The sequence below is a fragment of the Talpa europaea genome (genome assembly GCF_964194135.1).
Source record: "Talpa europaea genome assembly, chromosome: 6".
Taxonomy (NCBI): domain Eukaryota; kingdom Metazoa; phylum Chordata; class Mammalia; order Eulipotyphla; family Talpidae; genus Talpa; species Talpa europaea.
The window spans coordinates 18,063,748-18,089,536 of NC_140072.1; the positions used below are offsets into that span (position 1 = coordinate 18,063,748).

Below are 25,789 nucleotides of genomic sequence, written 5' to 3' on the forward strand. Positions count from 1 at the left end.
AAGAACAACTTCCACAGAATGAGATTAACTCCGTTTTGAGAAATGTGATGGAAAAAACATTGGACAGAGCCTCCCTGGTGGCACAGGGGTTAAAGTCAGCGCTATCAAGCTATCTAGCAGCCACTGCAGCATGAGTTCGATCCCCAGCCAGGGAGCTGACCCACATGGCTCAGCAGACCTCTCCAGTTTCTCCTATTTCAGTCGATCTGCCTGTTCTGCTTCCCCTTGTCTCTGGTGAATCCTCTCACCCTCCTGCACCTCTGTACTCCCCAGTTTTTGTATTGGTAAATAAAAATCTTTAAAAAAAAAAATACTGGACAGGAGGGCAAGAAATTCGGATTCTGATCTGCGTGTCACCACTATGCAAGCAGTTTTATAACCATTGATTCATTGATTAGTTTCTCTAAACTTTCCCATCTATGAATTTAGGGTGGGGAAATGAATTAATGTATAAAATATCACCTCTAAATTTTTTTTTTGAAGATTTATTTATGCATAGAAGAACTAGGGTGTAGGCCAGAGGTGTGGGGGGGATGAGAGGATTCACTAGAAACAGAGTGGAGAGCAGAACAGGCAGGTCTACTGAGATACACTGCTTAGGGGAGCAGCAGGCAAGACTGGAGAGGTCTGCTATGCCACATGGGTTAGCTCTCTGGCCGGGTTGTGCTCGGACAGCAGTGGCTGGCAATAGCTTGATAGTGTTGAGACTTCTACCCCCTGCACCACCAGGGAGGCCCACCTCTAAAATTTTATGATAATCTGCGGAATACATGACCACTTGCTAAAAAGAATATTAGGCCCTGAATTTCTTTACAGTGCCTGCCTCGATATGCTGGCTGTTGTTACCTATAAGCAATTAAGCCATTAGTTTGAGGTATCATGAGAATACATGAATTATAATCTAACACCATTTAGGGTTTTTTTTTTTAATTTTAGAACTTGCCTCAAATTAAATCTGTTGAAACAAATTTTTCGTAGACTTTTCTTTGTGGGGAAGGGTTATTTTTTGGAAATGTTGAAGAAGAATTTAGAACCTACTACTCTTAATTTCCATAAGCTACAAAAGAATAGAATACGTTTTTTCTTTCTTCATCTCTGAAGTCACAGCTGAAATACATGTATGTATCAGCAACTGGATTTCAAGCCTGTGATTTAGCTGCTCATAAACTGCCAATTTTTTTCTTGACTAAAGAATGTCAATCTATTTTGGGAGTCTGATCTGCATTCAGTATAAAAAATGCTTTCTGCATTTCATATTGCTTGAAAAACTGTTTTGACTAAAAAACATACATGGATTTTTCTTTCTGGTTTTATGTAATGTTGGTTTGTTTATTCAGAACTTTTTTTAATGATAATTTATCTTATATTCAGCAAATACTTGTCAAGAGTCTAGCACATGGCAGGCACTGTTTAAAGCAAATATTACATTCTGTAGCAGTTTTTGTGATCTGCTATTTTTGAGACCACAGTGAACACAAAATGAAGGGTTTCTCAAGGAGATGATAATACTAGTAGGAGAAATGAGACACAAAACAATTGCATGTGTCATCAAATTAAACTCCTCCCACTTTCTCCTTTGGTCTTATTTTCCTGGCAGCCTCTTTATTATTGTCTTCCTTTGTTTCTTCAGTGATGAAACCAAAAAAGTAGATTTCCATGGACGATGCCAGCTAAGAATGTGATAGTGCCATATATCAGTCTAGTATCAGTAAAGGAAGAGAAAGTTTACAAGAGACAAGTTAGGCAGACACTGTGACAAAGAATAATTTTTTTTTTTTTTACATTTTAAAAGGGCAGGTTTATTAGGAAAAGAAGAAAGAAAAAGAGAGGCGCCTGCATACACACAGGTGGGTAGCAGAGCTGCAACTGCTGTTTTGCTTGTGAAAAGAAACACAGGTCATAGGTTGGCAGGAGAGCTGCCTGAGAAGGATAATCTTTAAATGTATAATGGATTGCCATATGCTTCATGAACTATATGAGCAAAGATTTTTAAATCACCAGGACTGAAAATAGTAGGGTCTCCAGAGCATTTATGGGCTTAGGGAACCCTTTATTTAAGCAGTTACTAGTTTAAAATTACCTGTGAGAACACTGAGATCATCATCATCAAATTGCCACCCAACAAGCCTAACTTCTTGCAAAAAAGTTAACTTGGATAACACATGACTAAGTTTTCTGACCAGTGGTGCATCAGGTAAAAATGTTCTAGTGCTGAAATCCAAAAACACTAATTGCTTAAGGTTCTCAAATGCACCCATAAAGGTAAGCCATCCATCACTGCTCACACAATTTCCTGCCAAATCCAACTGCTGTAAGTTTTTCAGGAGGTTCTTTTCAAAAAATGCACCTGTATTTAAAAAAAAAAAAAAAAAGAGTTGGAAACAAAGCAGGTTTTTAAGAGAAATGGCAATGTTTGGACCAGTGCTTGATTCATAAAGAAATTAGAATTCTTTTTTTTTTAGAGGCATGTTATTTATTTATTTGTTTGTTTTATACATGCACTGGGTACAGTCAGAAGCGCGGGAGGGTGAGAGAATTCACCAGAGCCAGAGCAGGGAGCAGAGCAGGCAGAAGGACCGAAGTACACTGCTGAGGGGAGCAGCGGGCGGCAGGAGAGGTCTGCGCGCCATGTGGGACCCTCCTCTGGTGGCCGGGGAGCAGCCGGGGATCGAACCGGCGCCGCAGAGGCCGCGGGCAGCTTCGCAACCCAGCGCTCAACCTCTGCGCCACCAGGGAGGCCCGAAATTAGAATTCTTTAAGATAGGACAGTGATTGTGAATCTGCTTTATTATAATTACCAATTTTGTTTTTCCTAAAATGTAAGGGAGTCTGATAGTGTGGCAAACCAATATAGATTAATTTTTTTTTTCTTTTCCTGACTTCCATGGGAGGAAGATTGTTTAAAAATTGAGATGTGAACGATGCTATTAAATATCCAGAACTTGTTTTCAAAGCTGGTGTCAAACCTTGGCAATATTAGGTCATTTCCTCTTTTGCAGAAGCAAATACTTTGTTTGGGTATGGAATGTACCTAACAGTAAATGAGTAAGTGAACCTCCTTCATTATCAAGATTTTGGGTTGGGGGGGGGTGGGTTTCAGCTTCCCATAGACTTTTCAGGACTTTCCTCATTTCCTTACAGAGTAGGGCCCTCTGAAGTACCTCTTACAAAGGGAAGGTGGAAATCCTAGTCATGACCATAAAGTTAAAGATAATAAAGCCATGGAGGAGTAAAAAAGTAGATTTCTGGGTCTGAAAGACAGTATACATAGAGCAAAGCCCCCATCTTACTGGACTGCCCACTCCAGGATTGTTGCATGAGAGGGAAATAAAAGTTGTTTCATCTGTTAGCCTTGGCAGAGTTGGGCCTCACATTATACCACTTTAGCCGGTGTCCAGCCTAACTTGTACGTATCTCTTCTCTCTATCCCATAGGAGCCCTTCTTTATTCCTTGTGATTTTCTCCCTGCTCTCATACCTCATGTTCATGTCTTTTTTTGCCCTTGCTTTTTTCCCATGTACTTTCTAGCATAGCTTGCACTCAGTCAAAATGTTGTTGCTAGTTAAGAGCGTCTGTATATAAGGCTCCTTCCCCAAAGAGCAAATTCTTTTCTCCTTGACTAGGAGAATGGATTACACCACCTAAAAGGGCAAACAGTTTTTACAAACTATCTGCTAAGGTTTAAGAATGGACTCAATAGGAGACTGACTTGGGTTATTATTAGAATGTGAAGCACAGGAAACATGAACAAGCAACAATCCATAATCGAAGGGCATGCATTTTGTTAATCAGTGTTTACGTCACCACATGTAACAGACTATTTCTAAGAGAAAAGAATCTGACGGTTAGAGCTACGGGTATGGAGATTGTAGGTGGCTCTATCCCAATTCCAGGCAAAATCTCAGATACTCTGGGCCTCCCTGGTGGTGCAGTGGTTGAGCACTGGGTTGTGATGCTGCCCACAGCCTCTGCAGCGTCAATTCAATCCCCGGCCGCCGGGTGAGGGTCCCACATGGCACGCAGACCTCTCCTGCCACCCGCTGCTCCCCTCAGCAGTGTACTTCATCAATCTGCCTGTTCTGCTCTCCACTCTGGCTCTGGTGAATTCTCTCACCCTCCTGTGCTCCTGATTGTACCCCAGTGCTTGTATAAATAAATCTTTTTTAAAAAAATATCTCAAATACTCTGGCTAGATACATTCAGATCTTTGAAGGTTTCCTGTATCCTAAAGAAAACTCTAGTATTGCTAGTAGTTCGTGTCTCTGACATTCATTTATTCACAAGCATTTTGAGTACCTATACCACAGATTGTGCTAGGTGCTGTGTATGTGAAAAGTACAGACACGGTCCCTGTCTCATTGGGCTTACAATAACTGTGAAAACATAAAGTAATGAGATGGATGATAGGTGCTGTGGTAGGTCAGGGCGCCCTAGGAACAAACACAAGAATAGACCTTTCAACTCCATTTTGTTTCCAGAACATGGCAGTCGAACTTATATGCTCCCAGAGGAAAACTGAAGGATCCTTTTCAGGAGAAATTGAAGACCTGACAAAAAAAGACCTGACAAAGGAAGAGCCTTTGCTTTTTTTTGCTTTTGTTTTCCTCATCACTGCAAAATGAAACTAACCAGTTGAAAAGCCATCCCAGCTCTCTCAGGCACACAGTACTTCCTATCAACTTGTGCCTCATTTAAAATATGAAGAGAATAGTAGAATACAAGCATTTGGAAGAAGCTCCAACAGAGACAGAGACTAAAAGTCAACCAAAACACTCTGGACAAGTGAGGCAACCTAAGGGAAAGGGAAAACAAACTTTTAAAACTTAATTTTTTTCCAGTTTTCTAAAAAGTGTCTATATCTGCCCAACAAAAATAGGTGCTTTTTTTTTTTTAATGTCAATAAAGAACATGAAGGAGTTTGAAAAAATAAAAAGAGGATGTCAGGATTCATGTAGCAGAATGATCTGGCCCAGGATTTATCAGAGTGTCTAGAACACAAATTGGATCTGTGGTGATTCATGTTATGGAAACAAATTGGAGGTAGAGAGGATATATAAGTTTTTACCTTGAAGAGAAGGAGAAAGAGAATGATAACTAGAGGAGGAAGCTAGGATTCAGGGAAGGTTGTCTTTAAAATCGTAGATATGCACCCCTATATTCATTACCATAGTATTCACAATGGCCAAGATAGGGAAACAACCCATGTGCCCATCCATGAATGACTGGATGAAGATGTGGTATATAATATATATGGATGTGGAGTATGACTCAGCTATTAAAAAATATTTTTTTACAGATAACTTTTGCAACAGTATGAGTGGATTTTGAGTAGATTGTGCTGCGTGAAATAAGTCAGGAGAAAGACCAATACCATGATTTCACTCGTGGAAGAAAGAAACAATGCAAACAAAAAAGACTTCTGATAACAGAATGGTAGTTACCACAGAGAAAGGAGTTTGGGGGTGGGTGAAACAGTTAGAGTGGGTCATTTGGATGATGGTGGATGGAAAACCAGACCAGCCAGCATTAATCAGCCAACCAAGTTAGGAGCCACGTTGGAAGCAGAAAGTTCTGCAGCCCTAGCCAACATGTAGACTGCAGTCTCCTTACAGAGCCTAAACCAGAGCCCCAAATTCCTGGCCCACAGACACTAATATTTTTTGTTGTTGTATTAAGCCACTGAGATTTGAGGTAATTTGTTACATAGATATTGATAACTATTACAGATAGCCTGGGGACTCTTTAGCAATTCCCTGAGATTGGCGGTGTCTTCAGTCATTTATGTAGCTCTATTTTTTCCTGGATTATGTCACAGCTATGACCCCATGTAGATTAAACTGCATTTACCTTTACATATTTTGAATACCCAATAGGTGACTTAAAAATAATTCCCAAGATTGAAGAATCTTTGTTGAATTTCAGATGGTTGAGGCTAGGAAGAGCAATTACCAAGATAATACATATTGTCATAAAATGTGAGTTGTTTTTCCTTTAATTCTGTAGGTGAAATGCTTAAAAATCTAAAGGTGGGGAAGTGCTTTAAATCATTTTTACCCCTTAATATAAATGAATTTTCCTTAAATATATTGTATAAGAAGAGAGGAGGCAAAGTAAACACATAAATAAAACCAACTGAAGAACTTTGTTAGGGCTAACTTCTTTCTCTTGGCTTACCTAAAATTCTAATCTCTTCATCTGTGAGTCTCCAGTTTTTCAGTCCAAGCTTGACCAGCTGTGGGGCACCCTCCAGTTGCTTCAATAGGCTCTTCAGGCTAACTTGCACATCACTCCCCCAGGGCAGCATCAGCATCTTTAGCTGGTCCAGAACGTTCAGCCTGTCAACTTGAAGAATAAGCAGTTCAGGAATTGGATCCATCTCAAAGTTGACTGGGGATGTGGAAGAAGAAATGATCTTTATCTCTGTAGCTTACTAATTGAGGTGAAAAATCTACTTATTTTTTAGTTAATATTTTCATGGAAAGTGCTCAAGAATATGCAAGCATACAGAATAGTATAATGAAACTGTAAATACTAATAAGCCAACAATCAGCAAACAAATCATGGGTAATATTGCTTCATCCTTATCAAATTCCTCATTAAAGTGTCAGTTCCTTTTTTAAAAAAACAATCACAATTATCATTAAACTATAAATCTCACTAACTCTTTAAGCAAATCCGTGTTGAACACTAGTTACTCCCAGATATATCCCCTAAAAGGAGGCAAGCAGGTAGGAGCCTCAGGTGCAATAAGCATGAGAAAACTAGTGATTCAAAAGCCTTGGACCTGTATTTAAGGGCACTGTAAATAAGGGCTACATGAGTTTGTTAAGCTTCATCTAGTAAGGCACATGTGGGCAAAAGAAACCTCATTACTCAACCAATGTTTCTCTTACTATCCAGTAAATATATTGAAGTATCTAATTTTGACTCAATTATAATTCTTACTCAGTTCATGTAGTGCTTCATTTCCATCCTTTTCCAGGTGATTTTCAGATAAACCAAGAACACTCAATTTGGACAAATTGTGAAGATTCTGAGCTGAAAATAAATTCAAAACACAAAGACTTACAAGTAATTATATATGCATTTTAAGATACCCTTTGGTGAAATTATGCAAACCATCATTTGACTTGAATAATTATTTTCAAAGATATCTAAATAGGTTTAAATCTCAATTCCCATGACTATAACCAAGTGAACAGATATTTTCCATCCTTAGTTTCAGCTAATAAATTCCAGGTGACATATATAGCCTAAAGCAGCAAAGAATGTAGTTGCTATGTCAATACAGTAAAGTCACTCCATTTCTCTTTAAGACTCATTGTCTTCCTAATGTAGAATGAGGAAGATGAACTAGGTAAACTGTGAAGGTGCTTCCAATTTTAAAATGCCTTATCAAGCAAGAGTAAAAGGAATGAAAAACAAGATGAGTTGTTACATGTGTATTTCAGCTTAGGTGATTTTGTTAAGGCCATAGTTGCAATGTTAATAATAAAGTTTTTAAAAAGATGAGAACAAAGGAACACAAATACAAAAATGAAGATTGGAATCTACCCATATAAATAAGCACATTAAATGTAAATGCACCAAACACTGCAATTAAAAGGCAGAGATAATTAGGCAGGATTTTTGTTTTAAAGCAAGAACCAACTCCATGCTATAGATGTATTTTAATTAACACAATTATGTTGAAGTAATAAATAAGGAAAAGTATTTTACATAAACATACTAATCATAAAAGGCCATCACTGTAGCTAAGAACTGCTTAGTTCACTTCAGATATTTATAATGATTGCTTAATCTAGTTGAAGTTCTCCCAACACTGATTAGAAAAATCTTTTAAAAAATTAGTCAAGGGGCCTCCCTGATGGCGCAGCGGTTGAGCGCTGGGTTGCGGGGCTGCCTGCGGCCTCTGCAGTGCTGGTTCGATCCCCAGCTGCTCCCCGGCCACCAGAGGAAGGTCCCACATGGCGCGCAGACCTCTCCTGCCGCCCGCTGCTCCCCTCAGCAGTGTACTTCTGTCCTTCTGCCTGCTCTGCTTCCCGCTCTGGCTCTGGTGAATTCTCTCACCCTCCCGCGCTTCTGACTGTACCCAGTGCTTGTATAAATCAATCAATCAATCTTGAATAAATAAATAAATCTTTAAAAAAATTAGTCAAGCATTTCATTAATATATTCTTATTACAGCATTAGCTATTATTTTTAATCACATGAACTCTTCTTAGAATAAAATATGCTGGGGTTTGGTCCTTTAATAAAAAAGCCCATGGAATTTTTTCTTCAAAGCATACAGTTGCTATTTTTGGTTCTAAACCTGTTTATTCTCAGTGATAAGTAGAGAAGCAGAGGAATATGTGCATCATGTTCCCTAAGTTTGTCATGTGTTTCTCTTTTGATTTCTGCTAGCGTACAAATGATTTCCTTAATAATTTTTACAGATTCCCAGCAGTTTAATACACTGTTTTTAGAGAGGGTTTTACCAACTTTCTTCCAAAAACCTACATTTAAAAATATCTGAGGTGAGTATAGCCGGTTTATCCAGAAATATGCAAAGGCTTCTCATACTAGGTGTCCATACCTTTTGGAAGCTCAAGACTCAAGTCTTTATTATATCATACATTAACTCTGTCTTAGCAGGGCAATGGGTAAAATTGGAAGGCCTGAGAACATCTAAGGAAGTCCTCTCTGCTTCTCAATCATTTATTCAATCAAATATTTATTAGATAGTTCTGATATGATAAGCAGGACATGTACCAAGCACTTCTTATTTTCTCCCTCTTCACTGTCCCTAAAAATTATATTCAATAATTCCGAAATTCTATTATCTATAGTATCTTTTTGTTTCAGTTATGGAGAAAATAATTTAAAACAAGTAAGATGATACTAGAAGTCTTTATTATCTTTTCCAATTTCTCTAAATATTACATTTCCTTTGACAAACAGTTTGAGTTAATATAAAAATAACACATTCTTTTACACTATTCTACAATTAATACGCATAGTTACCTAGGGCCTTGATGGCATTTGCCGAAAGGCAGCAAGCGACTAATTGGATTTCTTCAAGGCCGCAGGGTTGAGCTGACAAAGACTTTACAATGTAATCCATTCCCTCCCCAATGTCAGACAAGTGGCTCAAACAAAGTAAGCATATCTTCTTCAGGTTTGTCAAACCTTCAGCTGAAAAAAGAAAAGAAAATGTATTAGAGACATCAAGTTAATTTGATTTAACATAGATTAATGGACTGAAAAGAAGGTAAAGAACAATAGCATAGAGATCTTTCCTTGCCCTTTCAGTAGAAACCTTGTGTTATAAAGAACCAAAGAGAGTTTTTCTTACTATCATTTTTCAGTCTACATAAAAGGTTACTTATGCATTTCTTAGGCATTTTCTTAGTAGCATGAGTAAGACTATTGATGAAGCAAATGTGTAGCATTTTAATGGGTATCAATGTGTACTTTGATAAAAACTTATTTGCTTAGAATTAAGCCTTCTGGTAGCTCTTTCCCTTTAATCCCCTCAAAAATCTTAGAAGAGGTGAAGGCTGAATTCGGAAGGGCAGTGTGGGACTTAAGTTCCTTTGTATATTTCTAGTGTAACTATTTATAGCCTTACTTGGATTGCATGATATGGGTTCTGCCTGATACTATACAATGAAGACTATATCCAGTGCAACATTAACCATGCAACATTTCTCTATTAACCAGGAGACAGATTTATTTCATATCAATAGTACAGTGGAAATAAGTCTAACGTATCCCTCTTACTTTGGTCTAAAGCTGGTATGGAGTTTAAGATAAAGTAGACATACCTTTGCATCATTAAAATATTTCCTTAACTTGATTGTACTCTAAACTAATAGGAAATAAATGTACTGTTTAAATAATGACAACCTTGTGGAATTTAGAGAAGGTTGTAGATAGTGTATGCAATGTATTTAGTATGATGTATATTACATAATAAGTAAATATTAGTTTTTGTCATGAGAGTACACACAGCTTGGAAGTTGTAAACACAAATTTTGCACAGTTTGATTCCTGGATCCTTAATAACTTAATAAGTCTGTAAACCGGGGCAAATTATTCAACATCTTAACTGTGTTCTCAGGGATAATTACACTGTATACTAGGACTAAGGTGAGGATCCATTGAAAGGAAGTATGTAAATGTGTCCAGTATAGTTTCTAATCATTGCACAGTAACTATTTAATAAATGGTAAATTCTTTTTTTTATATAGAGCCATGTTTATTTATTTGTTTGTTTGTTTGTTCATTTTGTTTATACATGCACTGGGTACAGTCAGAGGCGCGGGAGGGTGAGAGAATTCACCAGAGCCAGAGCGGGGAGCAGAGCAGGCAGAAGGACCGAAGGACACTGCTGAGGGGAGCAGTGGGCGGCAGGAGAGGTCTGCGCGCCATGCGGGACCCTCCTCCGGTGGCCAGGAAGCAGCTGGGGATCGAACCTGCGCCGCAGAGGCTGTGGGCAGCTTCGCAACCCAGCGCTCAACCGCTGCGCCACCGGAGAGGCCCAATAAATGGTAAATTCTTATATAATAAGACTGGTTTATTCAAGCTCAGACTTTGATTCCTTAATAATTCAACCAGATTATCTGAGCTAGGTATTTTTGAGCCCTTTCTATCATTGGAGAAACCTTGGGCAAGTCAATAGATTCTAAGTTCCAAAGCAGTAAAACAGGAGAGTTGGACTAGATGGTTTCCGGTTCTTTTCAGTCCAATATTCTGTGTAAATCATAGGCATGTTGTAGGTGTTTGCTGAACACTGAAATAAACTGATTTATTCTTATGTAGGCTATGTGATGGAAAAATGTTGGTCATGTTTTAAATATCAGATAGGGTTGACTTTAGGCAGGAAACAATGAAAAAAAGAACAAAGCTAGGAACATATTACAAAGGGCTCAAATTGGAGGAGGGTAACAGTAGGGGGATTGGAGAAAACAGATTCAAGTGGAATCCTCCCTATCCTGGAGGGTCTGGTTCCCTATGTTTCTATAAACCATGTGTTCTGCTTGTGTTTCTGAAGTTTTCTTGATCCACATTCATTCCTGTGTGTCTAATCCATTTTATTTAGTTATAAAACCACAGCATAAACTTTTTTTCAAAATTTATTTTAAAGATTTATTTATTTATTTATTTATTTATTTATACAAGAACTGGGGTACAGGCCAGAAACGTGGGAGGGTTAGAGAATTCACCAGAGACAGAGCGGGGAGCAGAACAGGCAGATGGATGGAAAATATTGCTGAGGGGAGCAGCAGGCGAGACAAGAGAGGTCTGCCACACCATGTGGGTATCTCCCTGGCCAGTCGGGAATTGAACCCGCCATTGGGGAGGCCCCATAGTATAAATCTTTTAATACTGTTTCTATGTGTTAGGTACACAGAGCCAGGTAGCAAGGGAAATAAAAACATATCATGGGGCTCCCTGGTGGTGCAAGGGGTTAAGACACAGCACTATGAAGCTATCCGCAGCCACTGCAGCATGAGTTCGAGATCCCCAGCCAGGGAGGAGACCCACATGGTGCAACAGACCTCGCCTAAATCACCTGCTGCTCCCCTCAGGAGTGTATTTCAATCTACCTGTTCTCTGTTCCCTGCTCTGTTTCTGGTGAATCCTCTCACCCACCCCACATCTCTGGCCTGTATCTGAATTGTATGCATGAATAAATAAATGTTTTAAAAAAATACCATGACAGGGCCTCCCCGGTGGCGCAGCGGTTGAGCGCTGGGTTGCGAAGCTGCCCGCGGCCTCTGCGGTGCTGGTTCGATCCCCGGCTGCTCCCCGGCCACCGGAGGAGGGTCCCACATGGCGCGCAGACCTCTCCTGCCACCCGCTGCTCCCCTCAGCAGTGTCCTTCGGTCCTTCTGCCTGCTCTGAATAAATGTTTAAAAAAAAAATACCATGACATCTACTCCCCAAAGGGTTATAATCCAGTAGTGTACAATTTACTTGGAACTGCATGTTAAAGGATTAGCATGGAAGTAGAGTAAGATGTCTAGGAAAAGCAGTGTGGTCACCAGTACATCAAGGCATCCTTCCCTTGTATAGTCGCAGCTAGTGAGTGTCAGAGTCTTATGTTAATTGTCTTTATTATCAAGTTTTAAAAATATTAATTGAATTTATTTTAAGTATTTAATATTAAGCCTATTGAATTTTTTAAAAGATTTACTTATTTATGCATACAAGAGCTGGGGTAGAGGCCAGAGACGCAGGGGGCTGAGAGGATTCACTAGAGACAGAGTGGGGAACAGAATAAGCACATCTACTGAAATACAGTGTTGAGGGGAGCAGCAGGCAAGACAGGAGAGGTCTGCTGCACCATGTGGGTTTCTCCCTGGCCAGCCGGGGATCAAACTCATGCTGCAGAGGCTGCCGATTGCTTCATAGTGCAGTGCTTAACCCCTGCGCCACCAGGGAGGCCCTTGAATATTTTTTAATATGAGAGAAAACAAAAATCTTACCTAGTTTTATAGCATCTTCCTCATTCATCTTAATGTTGTCTAGTATGAGCTCTGTAAGGTTCTTCAAATTACCTAAGTTTTCAGTCAAGCCTCCTACCAAAAGAAAAGAAATTGGAATATGTTTAGCTGTTATTTACTGAATTTCTATTATCAATCAAAAGATTCTAAATGAAATTGTCACAAAAAAAATTTTTTTTTGGTCAGAGGTGGACTTTTTAGCTATAAGCATGTTCTCCAAATATTATGGAATTGAACTAGAAAACAATAACAGAAATGTAAAAGGGAGGATTCCAGATGCTTGGAAATTAAACAACATACTTTTAAATAATCATGGGTCAAATAGTAGTCTCAAGGGAAAATGAGCCAATATTTTGAAAAATGCATGAACAGAAATAAAACATCAATATCTACGGTTATCTACCGTCTGAACAATGCTTAAACGGAGATTTAGAGCACTGAAAGTTTATTTGAGAGATGAAATCACAGCGCCCCCCCTGTCAGTAAGCAGAAAGTAGTTCAACTCTTGAATTTGCTGCTGCTGCTGCTGCTGTGTGTATTTATTATATATATATATTTACACACACACATATATAGAAATTAAAAGACAAAAAATGCAACACCTGGCAACTTAAGATTTCAAGAAATATGACATCACAAGGACAACAATAAGATAAATAAAGAAGCACTTCAAGAACTATCTGACTCCATTAGGAAAGGCAATATTGGCATAATGGGTGTTCCAAAAGGTGAAGACACAGAGAGGGGAATAGAGAGCTCATTCAAGGAAATAATAGGGTCTCCCTGGTGGTGCAAGAGGTTAAGACGCAACCTATGAAGCTTCCGCAGCCTCTGCAGCACGAGTTCGATCCCTTATCAGGGAAATACGCACATGGCGCAGCAGACCTCTCCTGACTCACCTGCTGCCCCTCTCAGCAGTATATTTCAGTAGATCTGTCTGTTCTGTTCCCCACTCTGTCTCTGGTGAATCCTCTCACCCAACCCCGCCTCTGGCCTGTACCCCAGTGCTTGTATGAATAAATAAATCTTTAAAAAAAAAAAAGAGTTCAAGACAAATATTGAAGGTGGCTACAGAAGAAAAATAGGTAACTTCTAAAGGTACTCCTTCAGGCTTTCATCAGTCTTCTCAGCAGAAAATCTACAGATATGGAGAGAGTGGAATGGCACATTCAAAATACTCATCAGCAAAAATTGCCAGCCAAGATTACTATATCCTAAAAGACTTTCTTTCAGATATGATGGGGAAATAAATATTTTAGGAGAGAGAAAATGAAAGAGTTTGTCAGCATAACACATCTACTACCAGAAATGTTGAAAGAAGTTCTCCTAAATATACTGAAGAGAAGAAAGCTTTAATAATTTTTTGGCAAGGAAATAGGTATTTAGAACTAGAACATTAAAGACAAAATGGCAATAATAAGCCCTCATATCAATAATTATCCTTCATATAAATCAAGCAAACTCACCAATAGAAAGGCACAGAGTGGCTGGTTGGATCAGAAAATAAAACCCAACATTCTTTTGCCCCCAGGAGATCCATTTGAGCTCCAAAGATGAACATAAGCTCAATGCAAAAGGTTAAAAAACAATCCAAGGGGCCTCCCTGGTGGCACAAGAAGTTAAGACACAGCACTGTGAAGCTATCTGTAGCCACTGCAGCTCAAGTTCAATCCCCTGCCAGGGAGGTGGCCCACATGGCGCAGCAGACCTCTCCTGACTTGCCTGCTGCTCCCCTCAGCACTGTATTTCAGTCAATCTGCCTGTTTTTTTCCCCACTCTGTCTCTGGTGAATCCTCTCACCCCACCCCATACTTCTGGCCTGTACCCCAGTTGTCATATGCATGAATAAATGAATCTTTAAAAAAAACAATTGTACAAGAAAATGGTACCCTAAAAAAGGAAAGGATAGTGCTACATATATCCGATGAAATGGACTTTCAGCTTAAAAAGGAATGAGCTGGGAGGATTCTGAGGAGACTCCATAAGGCAAAAATAGAAACCAACCTTAGGTATGAATATTAAAGACCTAGATTTTATATACAAAAACAGTAAGCACTGGTTACAAACTCAGCATCTAAAAGGACTAGAGAAATAACGTTATTACAACAAGTAGGACAGATGGGGCTCTGTGCCCTGCTGGAGATTTTGTGACGTATCCAAAGAGCGTTGCAACAGATCTTGAAGCTCAAGCTAATTGTTTCCAAGTAAGGATATGGGTCCACAGTTGCCAAAACTATAATTTTCAAGAGAAATAAGAAACCTGTACTTTCACGTGATATCTCCCAATTTCAAAATGCTGGCAACTCCTGGGAGAAGAGTCACGGCTAGAGTGCAAGGATAGGAAAGGAGACTTCTCTTTGTAAATTGTTTTATAATTCAGACCATGTGAATATATTACTCAAAAAATTTTCATCTAGGGCCTCCCCTGGTGGCACAGCGGTTGAGCGCTGGGTTGCGAAGCTGCCCGCGGCTTTTGCAGTGCCGGTTCGATCCCCGGCTGCTCCCCGGCCACCGGAGGAGGGTCCCGCATGGCGCGCAGACCTCTCCTGCCACCCGCTGCTCCCCTCAGCAGTGTACTTCGGTCCTTCTGCCTGCTCTGCTCCCCGCTCTGGCTCTGGTGAATTCTCTCACCCTCCCACGCTTCTGACTGTACCCAGTGCTTGTATAATATAAATAAATAAATCTTTAAAAAAAATTTTTTTTCATCTAAATATTAGCAATAAAATATTGGCAAACATTAAAGATAACGTACTAAATACTATATAGGCTGAATTCAGCACATAGGCAACCAGTTTGCAAGATCAGCACAAAGGAAGAGCCATTAAGAGAAGCTAGTGAACTTTCCAACACAGAAAGTAGCCCAGTATAGTCTGGGTTACTGTCCCAAATCTTATAGAAAAGAGGGTGCAAAGGGCCTCCCCGGTGGTGCTGCGGTTGAGCGCAGCGCCGTGAAGCTGTGCACAGCCTCTGCAGTGCTGGTTCAATTCCCAGCCAGCCAAGGAGATACCCACATGGCTTGGCAGACCTCTACTGCCTCGCCCGCTGCTCCCCTTAGCAGTGTCTTTGGTCCATCTGGCTGTTCTGCTCCCCTCTCTGTCTGTGGCGAATCCTCTCACCCTCCCACATATCTGGCCTGTACCCCATTTTTTATATAAATAAATAAATCTTTAAAAAAAAACTAGTTCCTTCTCTTTAACAAAAAAAGAGGTTGCAAAAGATACTAAATTTTTGCAAAAGATTCTAAATTCCTAAAATGATAGAAAATGGTCTCTACAGAGTGACACATAAGACATAGTCAAAGGGAACATTGCTTGTGAATGAAAACTAGCCCCAGATCACAGTCAAATCGAGGAAGGCCCCTGCTGACCCTTAGCTTCACACCAGACAGCAGCCCCTGCTCTGAGCCACGGTCTACACCAAAAGGGCAGACACTCGCCTTTGGTGTCGTTTTGAATTTGGGGAAGTTCCCCTTTCCCAGAAAGATTGTCCCCATATATATGTGTCTAAAATCTAAAGTGTCTTCATTTTAGACAGTTTATTGCCCAAATCTTCTTTCACAATGAGCAATACATGGGGTGAGGGTGGAGCTATATAGGCTACAGTTTCCTAGGCTGAGAATCTAGTAACACAATTACTCACTACTCCTGCCAGTTTAATGGGCAGGCTGGATTTCTTCCAAACTTGAAGGGGAAAAGTTCCCCCTTGGCAAGAGAGCAGTGGGTGCTGGGTGGACATGGAGAAGCTGACAAGGGGAAGAGTTCACTGAAGACAAGCTTAGCCTGCTACTACTACTACTACTACTACTACTACTACTACTACTACTACTACACACACACACACACACACACACCCATTTTACTTCATCAGACTATGTAGCTGCAGCTCTGGGACTCCTTCCTAGGACCTCCAATCTGACAACCTTCCCTCCACATGGATCTTTCCCCTCACTCCTCCACCTTCCTTTCAAGTCCTGACACTTAGTAGAAATTAATAGAAAATTTTAAGCAAAACTACATGATATCTAATTTTTCCACAGTACTTAGCCAGGTTTAATTATAGTTTAAATTGCTGATGTTTATAATACCTGGTGGCCGTTGTGTCTGTAGGTCATGAATACTCAAGGTTTTCAGGTTGGCCACAGATGTGATGCCCTGCTCGTCTTCTACAGTAAGGGGACTGGCTTGTACCACCAGGGATTGGATGTTCTTACAGGTGCAGAGGACCAAACTGAAGCTTCCAGCAAGGCCGGCACATCTCTTAATGTTCAGCCTGAGGTTTGTGGCAGAGCTGCATATCTTTCCCAGGTATTTGATGTCTTTCTTATGCAACTTGCTGAAATCCTGGAGGGTGACCTCCAGAGTCTTGAATTCCTGCTTCCAGTTGAAGAACAAACATACAGCCTTGTTGGGAATGTAGGTTCTTGAGGACTCTTCCATGTGGGTCTTGCTTGTGTCATCTGGGGTGTTGTCCTGCGCAGCTGTAGTTCCCCCATAGAAGTCCAATTTAATGAAGTCCAGAGCACTTGCACAATTAGGTAAGTGTTCAAAGAATTCAAATAAATAATCAGGGATGTTCTCTGAGTGGATATATAAACTTTTACCACTAAAGAAATCTTCAAATTCTTGGCTCAGAGCTGATTTGGATATACTCTCTTGGAATAAATTGATGCCACATTCTGTAAAGGAATTGATGCTCAAGCCTTTCAGAATTTCTTGCTCAGAGGTGTTTTTCAAATTTTGCATAGAATCCCACCTCCAAAGAGGCTTCTTGGTGATGGGAAGCCCATGGAGGTTGCCATGTTGATACACTGCTGCAAGGTGTTTGATAACCATCCTGGTGGCGGTGGTGGATGACCCACACGTGTACAGGAGCAGGTTGCTGTACTTGGATATAATGTCTGAAATGCAAACCATTTTCTGTAAGTGACCATTCCCTTTGGTTACCTCCTCAGGCTGTCCAGATGTCAATAAAACGCTGAGTCTGCGTCCTGCTACATACTCCTGGAATGACTTGTGGAAGAATTTATACTTTGGCTTGAACCGTTGCGCTGTGTATTTACAGAGAAGCGCAGTTGTGAGTAGGACGTGCTCATTCACGCAGGAAATGTCATCCGGTTCGAAATCAAACTTGTGGGAGAACACGCCGTCCAGAGCCAGATCTCCACAGTGATCCAGGCTCCGGGTGAAGTCGCCTGCAGCCACCCCTTTCCGCTTGTGCTTGTTTTTATGTATCAACAGATCATAGAAGGTGCGGAACAGCGTTGTCTGTGTATATGAGTGGAACTCACTTTCCCCCATCTGGATCGCGCAAGTGATGACCACAAAGAGAGGGGTCTTCATCAGATTCCTCAAGCACCTGGATTTCTGGATTTGAAGCAACATGCCTTCCGCGAACTCCTTTATCAGGACTTCCCGGATGAGAGCCTGGGCACTCTCGATGGTCATGTCCCCCACCTCAACGATCAGGGCCCCAAACTGCCTGATGTACCTCAGGCATTCTGTGGTGGTGGTGACGATGACCCTGTTCTTAAAGCGGTGGTTTTCCTTTATCAGGGCTTCGATTTCTGGGCAGTTCTGGGTGTTGAATTCATTGTAGCCATCAAGGAGAAAAAGAATCTTCTGCCTTTGCTTCAGCAACATGGCCATGAAAGTCGGCTTCCTGATCGTGTCAGGTAAATCCAACAGCTGATCACACAGGGTTTCATAGAGTCCACCCTGGGCCCTGCTCAGACGGACAAAGAAGACTAACTTGAACTTGGCCAGAGCCGGGCACTTGCCACAGCCCCAGAGCATAGCAACCCGCTGAAGCAAAGTGGTCTTCCCTTTGCCAGATTCCCCTTCAATGATGCAGGGGCTCTGAAGAGTGTCCAGCAGACTAGTCAAGGTCAGCTGCTCCACACAATGATGGTGCTGGTCCTTCCTCCACAGAACAGGTTCTGTGAAGGTGCTTTTCAAATTAAAGATGATGTCAATATCTTCACCCAAGGGATAGAAGTTCAGAAAAGATGGGGTCTGGTATAACTCCTTTAAATCCTGAGCCAAACGATCTACATCTTCTTCTGACATCTGCTGTAAAAGACCTGTTAGAGAAGAGGTAAGGTTAAAGAGGACCCAGCTCTGTGTTTCTCCAGATCCCAGTGTTCAGGGGGAAGGGGGAATCATGCTGAAGATCTTCTGTTGACATTATTCTCCTTCCCTCATTCTTATCTGAAGGAATAGAGAAAAGTGTCCCATATACCCAGCAGAAATACCTAAATTCCTGTTTCTCCCTGTCTTCATTTCCCTCATGCCCTTTGGTCTTGTTTTCTCCTTTCCGCTAGCAAATATTATAGCAGTTGCTTGGAAATGAGAGGAGCTTGCATTTGGGTCAGGAAAATGGATGAGGATAGTGGGATGTGAGGAAGAATACTGGCTAGGGTAACTTTCTGTAGGTCAAGTCTTGACCTTGATTAACCACTGTCACGAAATATTTACTAATTTAAAGAAAACTCAATATTTTGTGAAAAGCAGAATCCTTCTCCTTGAGTCAACCAGGCTCTCTTCACCATGGCGTTTGGATCATGGAGTAGTCAGTAGTGGGGTTGCTCACCCGCAGATGGTCCTCATTAAACCAGGAGAGTGGGGAACCACCAACACACTGACTTCTCAAGGGCTGTTATTGTCCAGTTTGACTTTGAAGTGAGGCTGTACTAATTCATTTATTCCCTGACCGTGGAGTTACACTATTTGTCTTTACCATCAAATCATTTAATGGGAGTGTTTCCTGAGAGTGTCTCAGCATTTCCGTAGCATGAGCCAAAGCCCACTGCCCATTGATGGGAAGAGGAAGGAGAGCAAGTGCTCTGTTATGGGGATTATGGTTTATTCTATTTGTAGAACAGATGCAATCACATTGATACTTACTTTGTCCATTCAGGTCTTGAAATAAAGGATAGTTCCACTTTTCAAGGGATTTAAGAAAGAGGTTACAGGCCTCTGAACCCTTCTTCAAAATCATGTGAATGATACCTCTCCCAGCATCCTGCTCTACCTTCTCACAGCAAATATTGTTTACTTCTTCGAAGTTCAGAACATTCCATACAAATAGGTCATCCACAATTTGTTTTATGACAGTTATTCCCATCCTTTGAATGAGTTCTTGACTATTCTCCTTTATGAAATTCACTGAGGAGATGGAGGAAAACATACATAATTATTTACATAAAATGTTCATATTGGCGTCAAATTGACAAAACATTAAGATCATGCATTTTTAAACGTTTAGACTTATCTTATTATAGAGGTGCCAAATGCTTGAGTCCTGGGCCTTCAAGAAAAAATCTGCAAAATCTTTTATCTCTAACCCCACAGTCCTGGTGATCAAGATGGTTTTCCTTTGATAATGAAGCAAGGTGAGGAATTTTATTCCCCAATACAAAAAGCTCCCCAGTGAGGTCAGAGGGTAAGACTATGCCTTTAGAGTAATAAGAATGGTCTGGGATGTTGGTGGCTGCCACCTGTGTCACCCTGGCAAGTTATTAAACTCTCTGAGTCTGTTTCAGTGTGGTGCTGCTAACTATCAAATACTTTGGCTCCCTGGGAGTAAAGACCATAATTTTGGCCGTTTATCAATCTCCATACTATAAATGTTCCCACTGTGACCTATTTTAAGCTAACAACATATGCCAGTTGGCTAACAGAATTATGAAAATTAATATTCAGGTCTCACGAAATAAGACACTCCAGCACATCACTGGTTTCTTATCTCTTTTACAATAGGGTTGAGAATTGTTTTTAACTTATGAAGCTGTTACAATGATCTTGAAAGGTATAGCTTTCTGCCGTCTGGGCGGATCTAGCTGAACAGGCACCAATATTTTAAAATAGACACCCGCTCCCTCTTGCATAAGTCCTATCCTATCTATGGTTCTACTTTTTCCATGGGCTGTCATGCCTGTAACTGAATTCTCAAAACAACCAAAGAATATATATTGGAAATTCTGCCCCTCATATAAGAGACTGATTTTATTTCTAGTACACTTACTTATTCTGAATAAGGTTTTCTAAATCTCAGTAGATATTTCCAAATGGACAGATCAAAGATGATCCCAATATTGTACTCTTCTTTATGTAAAACAGCTCTTCATTCTGTAAGACCAACAGAACAGAAACAACATCAGACAGCAGCTGTTGTCACTTTTGTGTATATATTTTCCCCAGATCAAATAAAGACACATGCACTTATTTTTTTAAATCTTTCTAGGTCAGTTAAGTATTAAAATGCCTCATGTTTTTTGTTTTTTGTTTTTTTTTTTAAAGATTTATTCATTTATTTATACAAGCACTGGGTACAGTCAGAAGCATGGGAGGGTGAGAGAATTCACCAGAGCCAGAGCGGGGAATAGAACAGGCAGACTGAACGATACACTGCTGAGGGGAGCAGCAGGCGGCAGGAGAGGTCCGCGCGCCATGTGGGACCCTCCTGGAAGCCTGGGATTGAACCGACGCTGCAGAGGCTGTGGGCAGTTTCGCAGCCCAGCACTCAACCGCTGCGCCACCTATCCTCCACAAAGCAATTGTTGAATTGATAAGACTATAAATTACTTTTGCTTGTTTTAGAAATTCACACCAATGGAAAAATATAGTATATTTTCTTGTGTCGGACTCCTTCCACTTACCATCATGGCTTTGGGATCTGCCTTATTGTTTGTATGTATTGGTAGTTTAGTCCTTTTTATGCCTAAACAGTATCCGTTATAGAAACAGCCTGGTTTGACTTTTCATTTTTCCTATTGGTGGACATTTGATTTGCTTTTGATATGTGACTATTATGAATGAAGCTGCTGTGAGCATGAATGCACAATTTGTTTTCCTTTCTCTTGGGTAAATACGTAGAGGTTGAATTTCTTGGTCACCTGGTAAGTATATGATAATTTTATAGAAGGTGTTGAACTTTTTTTCACAGTATGGTACTCGAACAAAGACAGAAACCCAGATAAATAGAATAGAAAGCCCAGAGACAAACCCACACAAATATGGACAATCTTTGACAGTGGGGCTACAACCATACAGTGGAGAAGATAGTCTTTTTATTAAATGGTGCTGGAATCATGGATGGCCACACACAAATACACACACACACACACAAACTAACAAAACTAACAAAAAACTATATATACATTTAACTCCATGCACAAAAATTAATTCAAAATGTATTAAAGATCTGTATTTATGAGCCTAAACATAAGTTACTTAAAAGAAAACATAGGGGACACACTACAGGACATCCACTATGGGTTCCTATGAGCTGATCACTCTCATGGGCAATTGTGACCTATTAGCTATCTGCAAATCACAGCAGAGAATTCCTTGACTACCCACAAAGAATGGCCCATATCATGAGGCAGGCCTGGGAACACCTAGGCTGCCATTGACCTGATTACCTGACTATTCTCCATGGTAGTCTCAGGATAAATCTGCCAGTGATAACATCTGCACATATACTTTGCTGACTCAAATATCTCTTGATATATGGTAACAATGTCCCCTTCTCTGTTCCTCATAAGCGTTTGACCCCTAGTCCCCCAGACCTTATTCCTCATACCATTGTCGCATGATCGGCTTAAACTATCCTGCATGCTTTCAATAAATGGTATAAGAACTTCTGCTTGAGCAGCAGAGTCTTGCCTTGCAAAACTGCTCCATGGCTCTTATGTCCCTCTTCGCGTTTCTGCCACAAAGTGACAACAAAGTTCCTGTCACAACAACCCACCACAAAGATTTGTTTGAGGACTCTACCCTAACAGCAAAGGAAACAAAAATAAACAAGTGGGATTACATCAAACTAAAAAAGTTTTTGTACGTCAAAAGAAACCACCACACACACCAAAAAGGCAACCTACAGAGTGGGAAAAAATATTTGCGCATCACATATCTAACAATGGGCTAATCTCTAAAATTTCCAAAATTTTTACACAACAAAAAAAAATTTAAAAACCCAATAAAAAATGGACGAAAGACCTAAATAGACACAATTCTGAAGAAGACATTCATATGACTTAAGACTTGAACAAAAAACAAATCCTTGCCAGATTTGACATCATATGTCTTCTTAATTTTAGCCATCCTGATGACTGACTTGTAATATCTCATTATATAGTTTTAATTTTTATTTTCTTTCTTTTTTTAAAGATTTATTTTATTTACGCATATAAGAGCTGGGGTGCAGGCCAGAGGTGCAGGGGGTGAGAGGATTCACCAGAGACAGAGTGGGGAGCAGAACAGGCAGACTGACTGAAATACTCTGCTAAGGGGAGCAGTGGGTGAGACAGGGGAGGTCTGCTGCACTATGTGGGTTAGCTCCCTGGCCAGGGATAGAACTCCTGCTGCAGTGGCTGGTGACAGCTTGACAGTGCTATGACTTTAACCCCTGCACCACCAGGGCGGGCTTAGACTAGAATGTTCTTAAGATCTCCAGTAGACTCCATCAGTCTCACATATCATCATAAATAGCAATGTTATGGACCAAATTCTGCTCCCCCAACCACATGTTGAAGTCCTAAGCCCCAATACATCAAAATGTGACTGTATGTGGAAACAGGGCAATTAAAGATGCAATTTAGTTAAAATGAGGCCATCAGGGCAGAATCCAATCCAGTCTGACTAAAGTCCTATAAGAAGAGGTTTGCACACACAAAGAGCTCAGGGATGCACACCAAGAGGAGAAACCACGTGGGACACGCCAAGAAGGCAGACATCTGTAAGCCAAAGGAGAAGCCCCAGGAGAAACCAAGCCTGCCGACACTTTGGGACCTCCAACCTCCAGAACTGTGAGAAATAATTCTTTTGTTTAACCCCTCAGTGTTTTGTTGGCAACCTGAGCTGACTAATACAGTTGGTGTTACAGAAGCTGCTGAACCCGGACAGGAAATGAGTGCCAGCTTATTCTATAGACAATCAGCTGCAGGACCTGACTCATGCCCCTTCACTCCTCTCCACCACGTTTTCCACATCTCTAAACCAGGGCTGTAAGGATTAACTGAGATAAAGTATTTCAGGGGATTAGCTGGACCCCAGGTCTTTTCAACTCTGACATACTGCAACTTTAACCAGTCTTTGGAACAAGAACAGATTTCCTTCCTATGTGGTAAAAAACTATTTTCGGGCCTCTCTGATAGCCTAGGGTTTAAGACTCAGCGCTGTCACCACAAAACCTGAGTTTGATTGATCCCTGGCCAGGTAGCATGGTGTAGCAGACCCCTCCTGTCTCAGGAGGGGGACTGTGAAAATACTGTGTGTGTGTGTGCAGAAGATCTGGGGTGTAGACCAGAAGTGGTGGGTTGGTGAGAAGATTCACCAGAGACATAATGAGGGGCAGAACAGGCAGATCGACTGAAATACACTGCTGAGGGGAGCAGTGGGCGAGGCAGGAGAGGTCTGCTGCACCATGTGGGTAGCTCCCTGGCTGAGGCTCAAACCCGTACTGCAGTGGCTGCGGACAGCCCCTTAGGTTGTGTTCCAACTCCTTGCAGCACCAGGGAGGCCCTGATGTGTATTAATTTTTATTATTAACAGAGACAGGAAGAGGAATGAAGCGAGCCAATTTGGCTAAAGCACATTGCTGCCGCAGTCCAAGCCACACTTACCGTCTGTACTTTGGATCCAAGCACACTTCCAGCAAATGCAGACCCTCTGTGGCCAAGGGCCTGGGCAAGGTTAGTAGAGAACAAAAGGATCACTAGGATCAGTGCAACCTACTGATGAAGCTTGAGGCATCCTCCTTAATGCAAAGAGCCACAGGCTTCCACTAACATACACACATTCAATGCTCCTGTTCACCAACTTCAGGAGATAGGTTTATACTCAACTTCGGAAATGGAGAAACTTCAGCACTTCTGTTGAGAAGGACATTCTTGCACAGACTCCTTCCTGTTTTTGCACAAACATCCAGGAACTTCGTATATTACACAACTTTTTTTTTTAAGATTTATTTATTTATGCATATAAGAACTGGGGTACAGGCCAGAGATGCAGGGGGTGTGAAGATCCACCAGACAGAGTGAGAAACAGAACAGGGGGATTTACTGAAGTACACTGCTGAGGGGTGCAGCGGGCGAGACAGGAGAGGTCTGCTGTGCCATGTGGGTATCTCCCTGGCCGGGGATCAAACTCGTGCTGCAGTGGCGATGGATAGCTTCATATGCTATGTCTTAATCCTTTGCTCCACCAAGGAGGCCCCCCCACTCAAAATTCTTCTTTCTTTTAAAATTAACTATTTTTATTTAAGATTCTTAAGTTCTATTTTTTTAAAGATTTATGTATTTATGCATGCAAGAGCTGGGGTACAGGCCAGAGATGTGGGGATGGAGGTGGGGTGGTAGTGAGAGGATTCACAAGAGACAGAGTGGGGAACAGAACAGGCAGACTGACTGAAATACACTGCTGAGGAGAGCAGCGGGTAAGCCAGGAGAGATCTGCTGTGCCATGTGGGTTGCTCCCTGGCTGGCCAGGGATTGAGCTCGTGCTGCAGAGGCTGCGGATTGCTACACAGCGCAGTGCTTAAGCCCTTGAGCCACCAGGGAAGCCTGCTTCTCAAATTTCTTACAAGTAAAATATTGGCTTGCCCTAGAATTGTTACCAAAATCAACTGAAATACTTGTGTCTGAAAGCACTTCCTGAATGCTAATTATTCTGTGACTAAGCAGTTATAGATATACTTTTCATTCCTAATTGTGGCAGCTCCTGCCTCCATGGTTGGCAATGCCACTGTTGCCACCATTGCTCGCCAGTAATTGGATGAAATAAAGAGTGGCTGTACTGTGGATGCTCACAAATAGAGTACGTAAGACCCTCTTCCCCTGTGCGCTGGACTGGACAGTCAATGACGGGTAAGATCAGGGGCAGACTAAAGAAGGCACTGGCCAGCCGCATGTCTGTGACTCCTGACGACCTAAGACAGGCGCAGTCCCCGAGGGGCTTCATCATAATAAACTTTGGCGTTCAGATCAAACAAGGCCTACAAGCCTATAAGCCCAATCTAAGCAATAAGCCTGCAGTAAAAAACCCCTTCCTTGCTTGAGAACAAGGCTGCTAAGAGCGTTGCCTACAAACAAGCCTGATGGAATTACCTACAAAGCAGTTTAACCATTAACCAGTTAATCATTGTTTCTGAATAAGTAGTAACTTAGCAACTTGTCCATAATTAATTTTCTTACCTGACTTTTTCTATATATGTAAAAATCAGTTTCAGGAAATGTAACCATATATGCTTAGCAACTTGCAAACGATTAGCTAAAAAATTGTATTTTATGCCTAGGT

General features: G+C 41.1%; 1 protein-coding gene across 1 annotated transcript; it reads right to left on the minus strand.

Annotated features, from left to right (window-relative positions):
* Positions 1–2,054: 2,054 nt before the first annotated feature.
* Positions 2,055–22,110, minus strand: NLRC4 (NLR family CARD domain containing 4; the record flags this gene model as incomplete). Its single annotated transcript, XM_084235982.1, has 8 exons — positions 2,055–2,347; positions 6,175–6,342; positions 6,946–7,038; positions 9,007–9,177; positions 12,477–12,569; positions 16,579–18,573; positions 19,397–19,657; positions 22,077–22,110. 8 exons carry the CDS (start codon positions 22,108–22,110, stop codon positions 2,055–2,057), a joined length of 3,108 nt encoding a protein of 1,035 aa, XP_084092108.1.
* Positions 22,111–25,789: the final 3,679 nt, after the last annotated feature.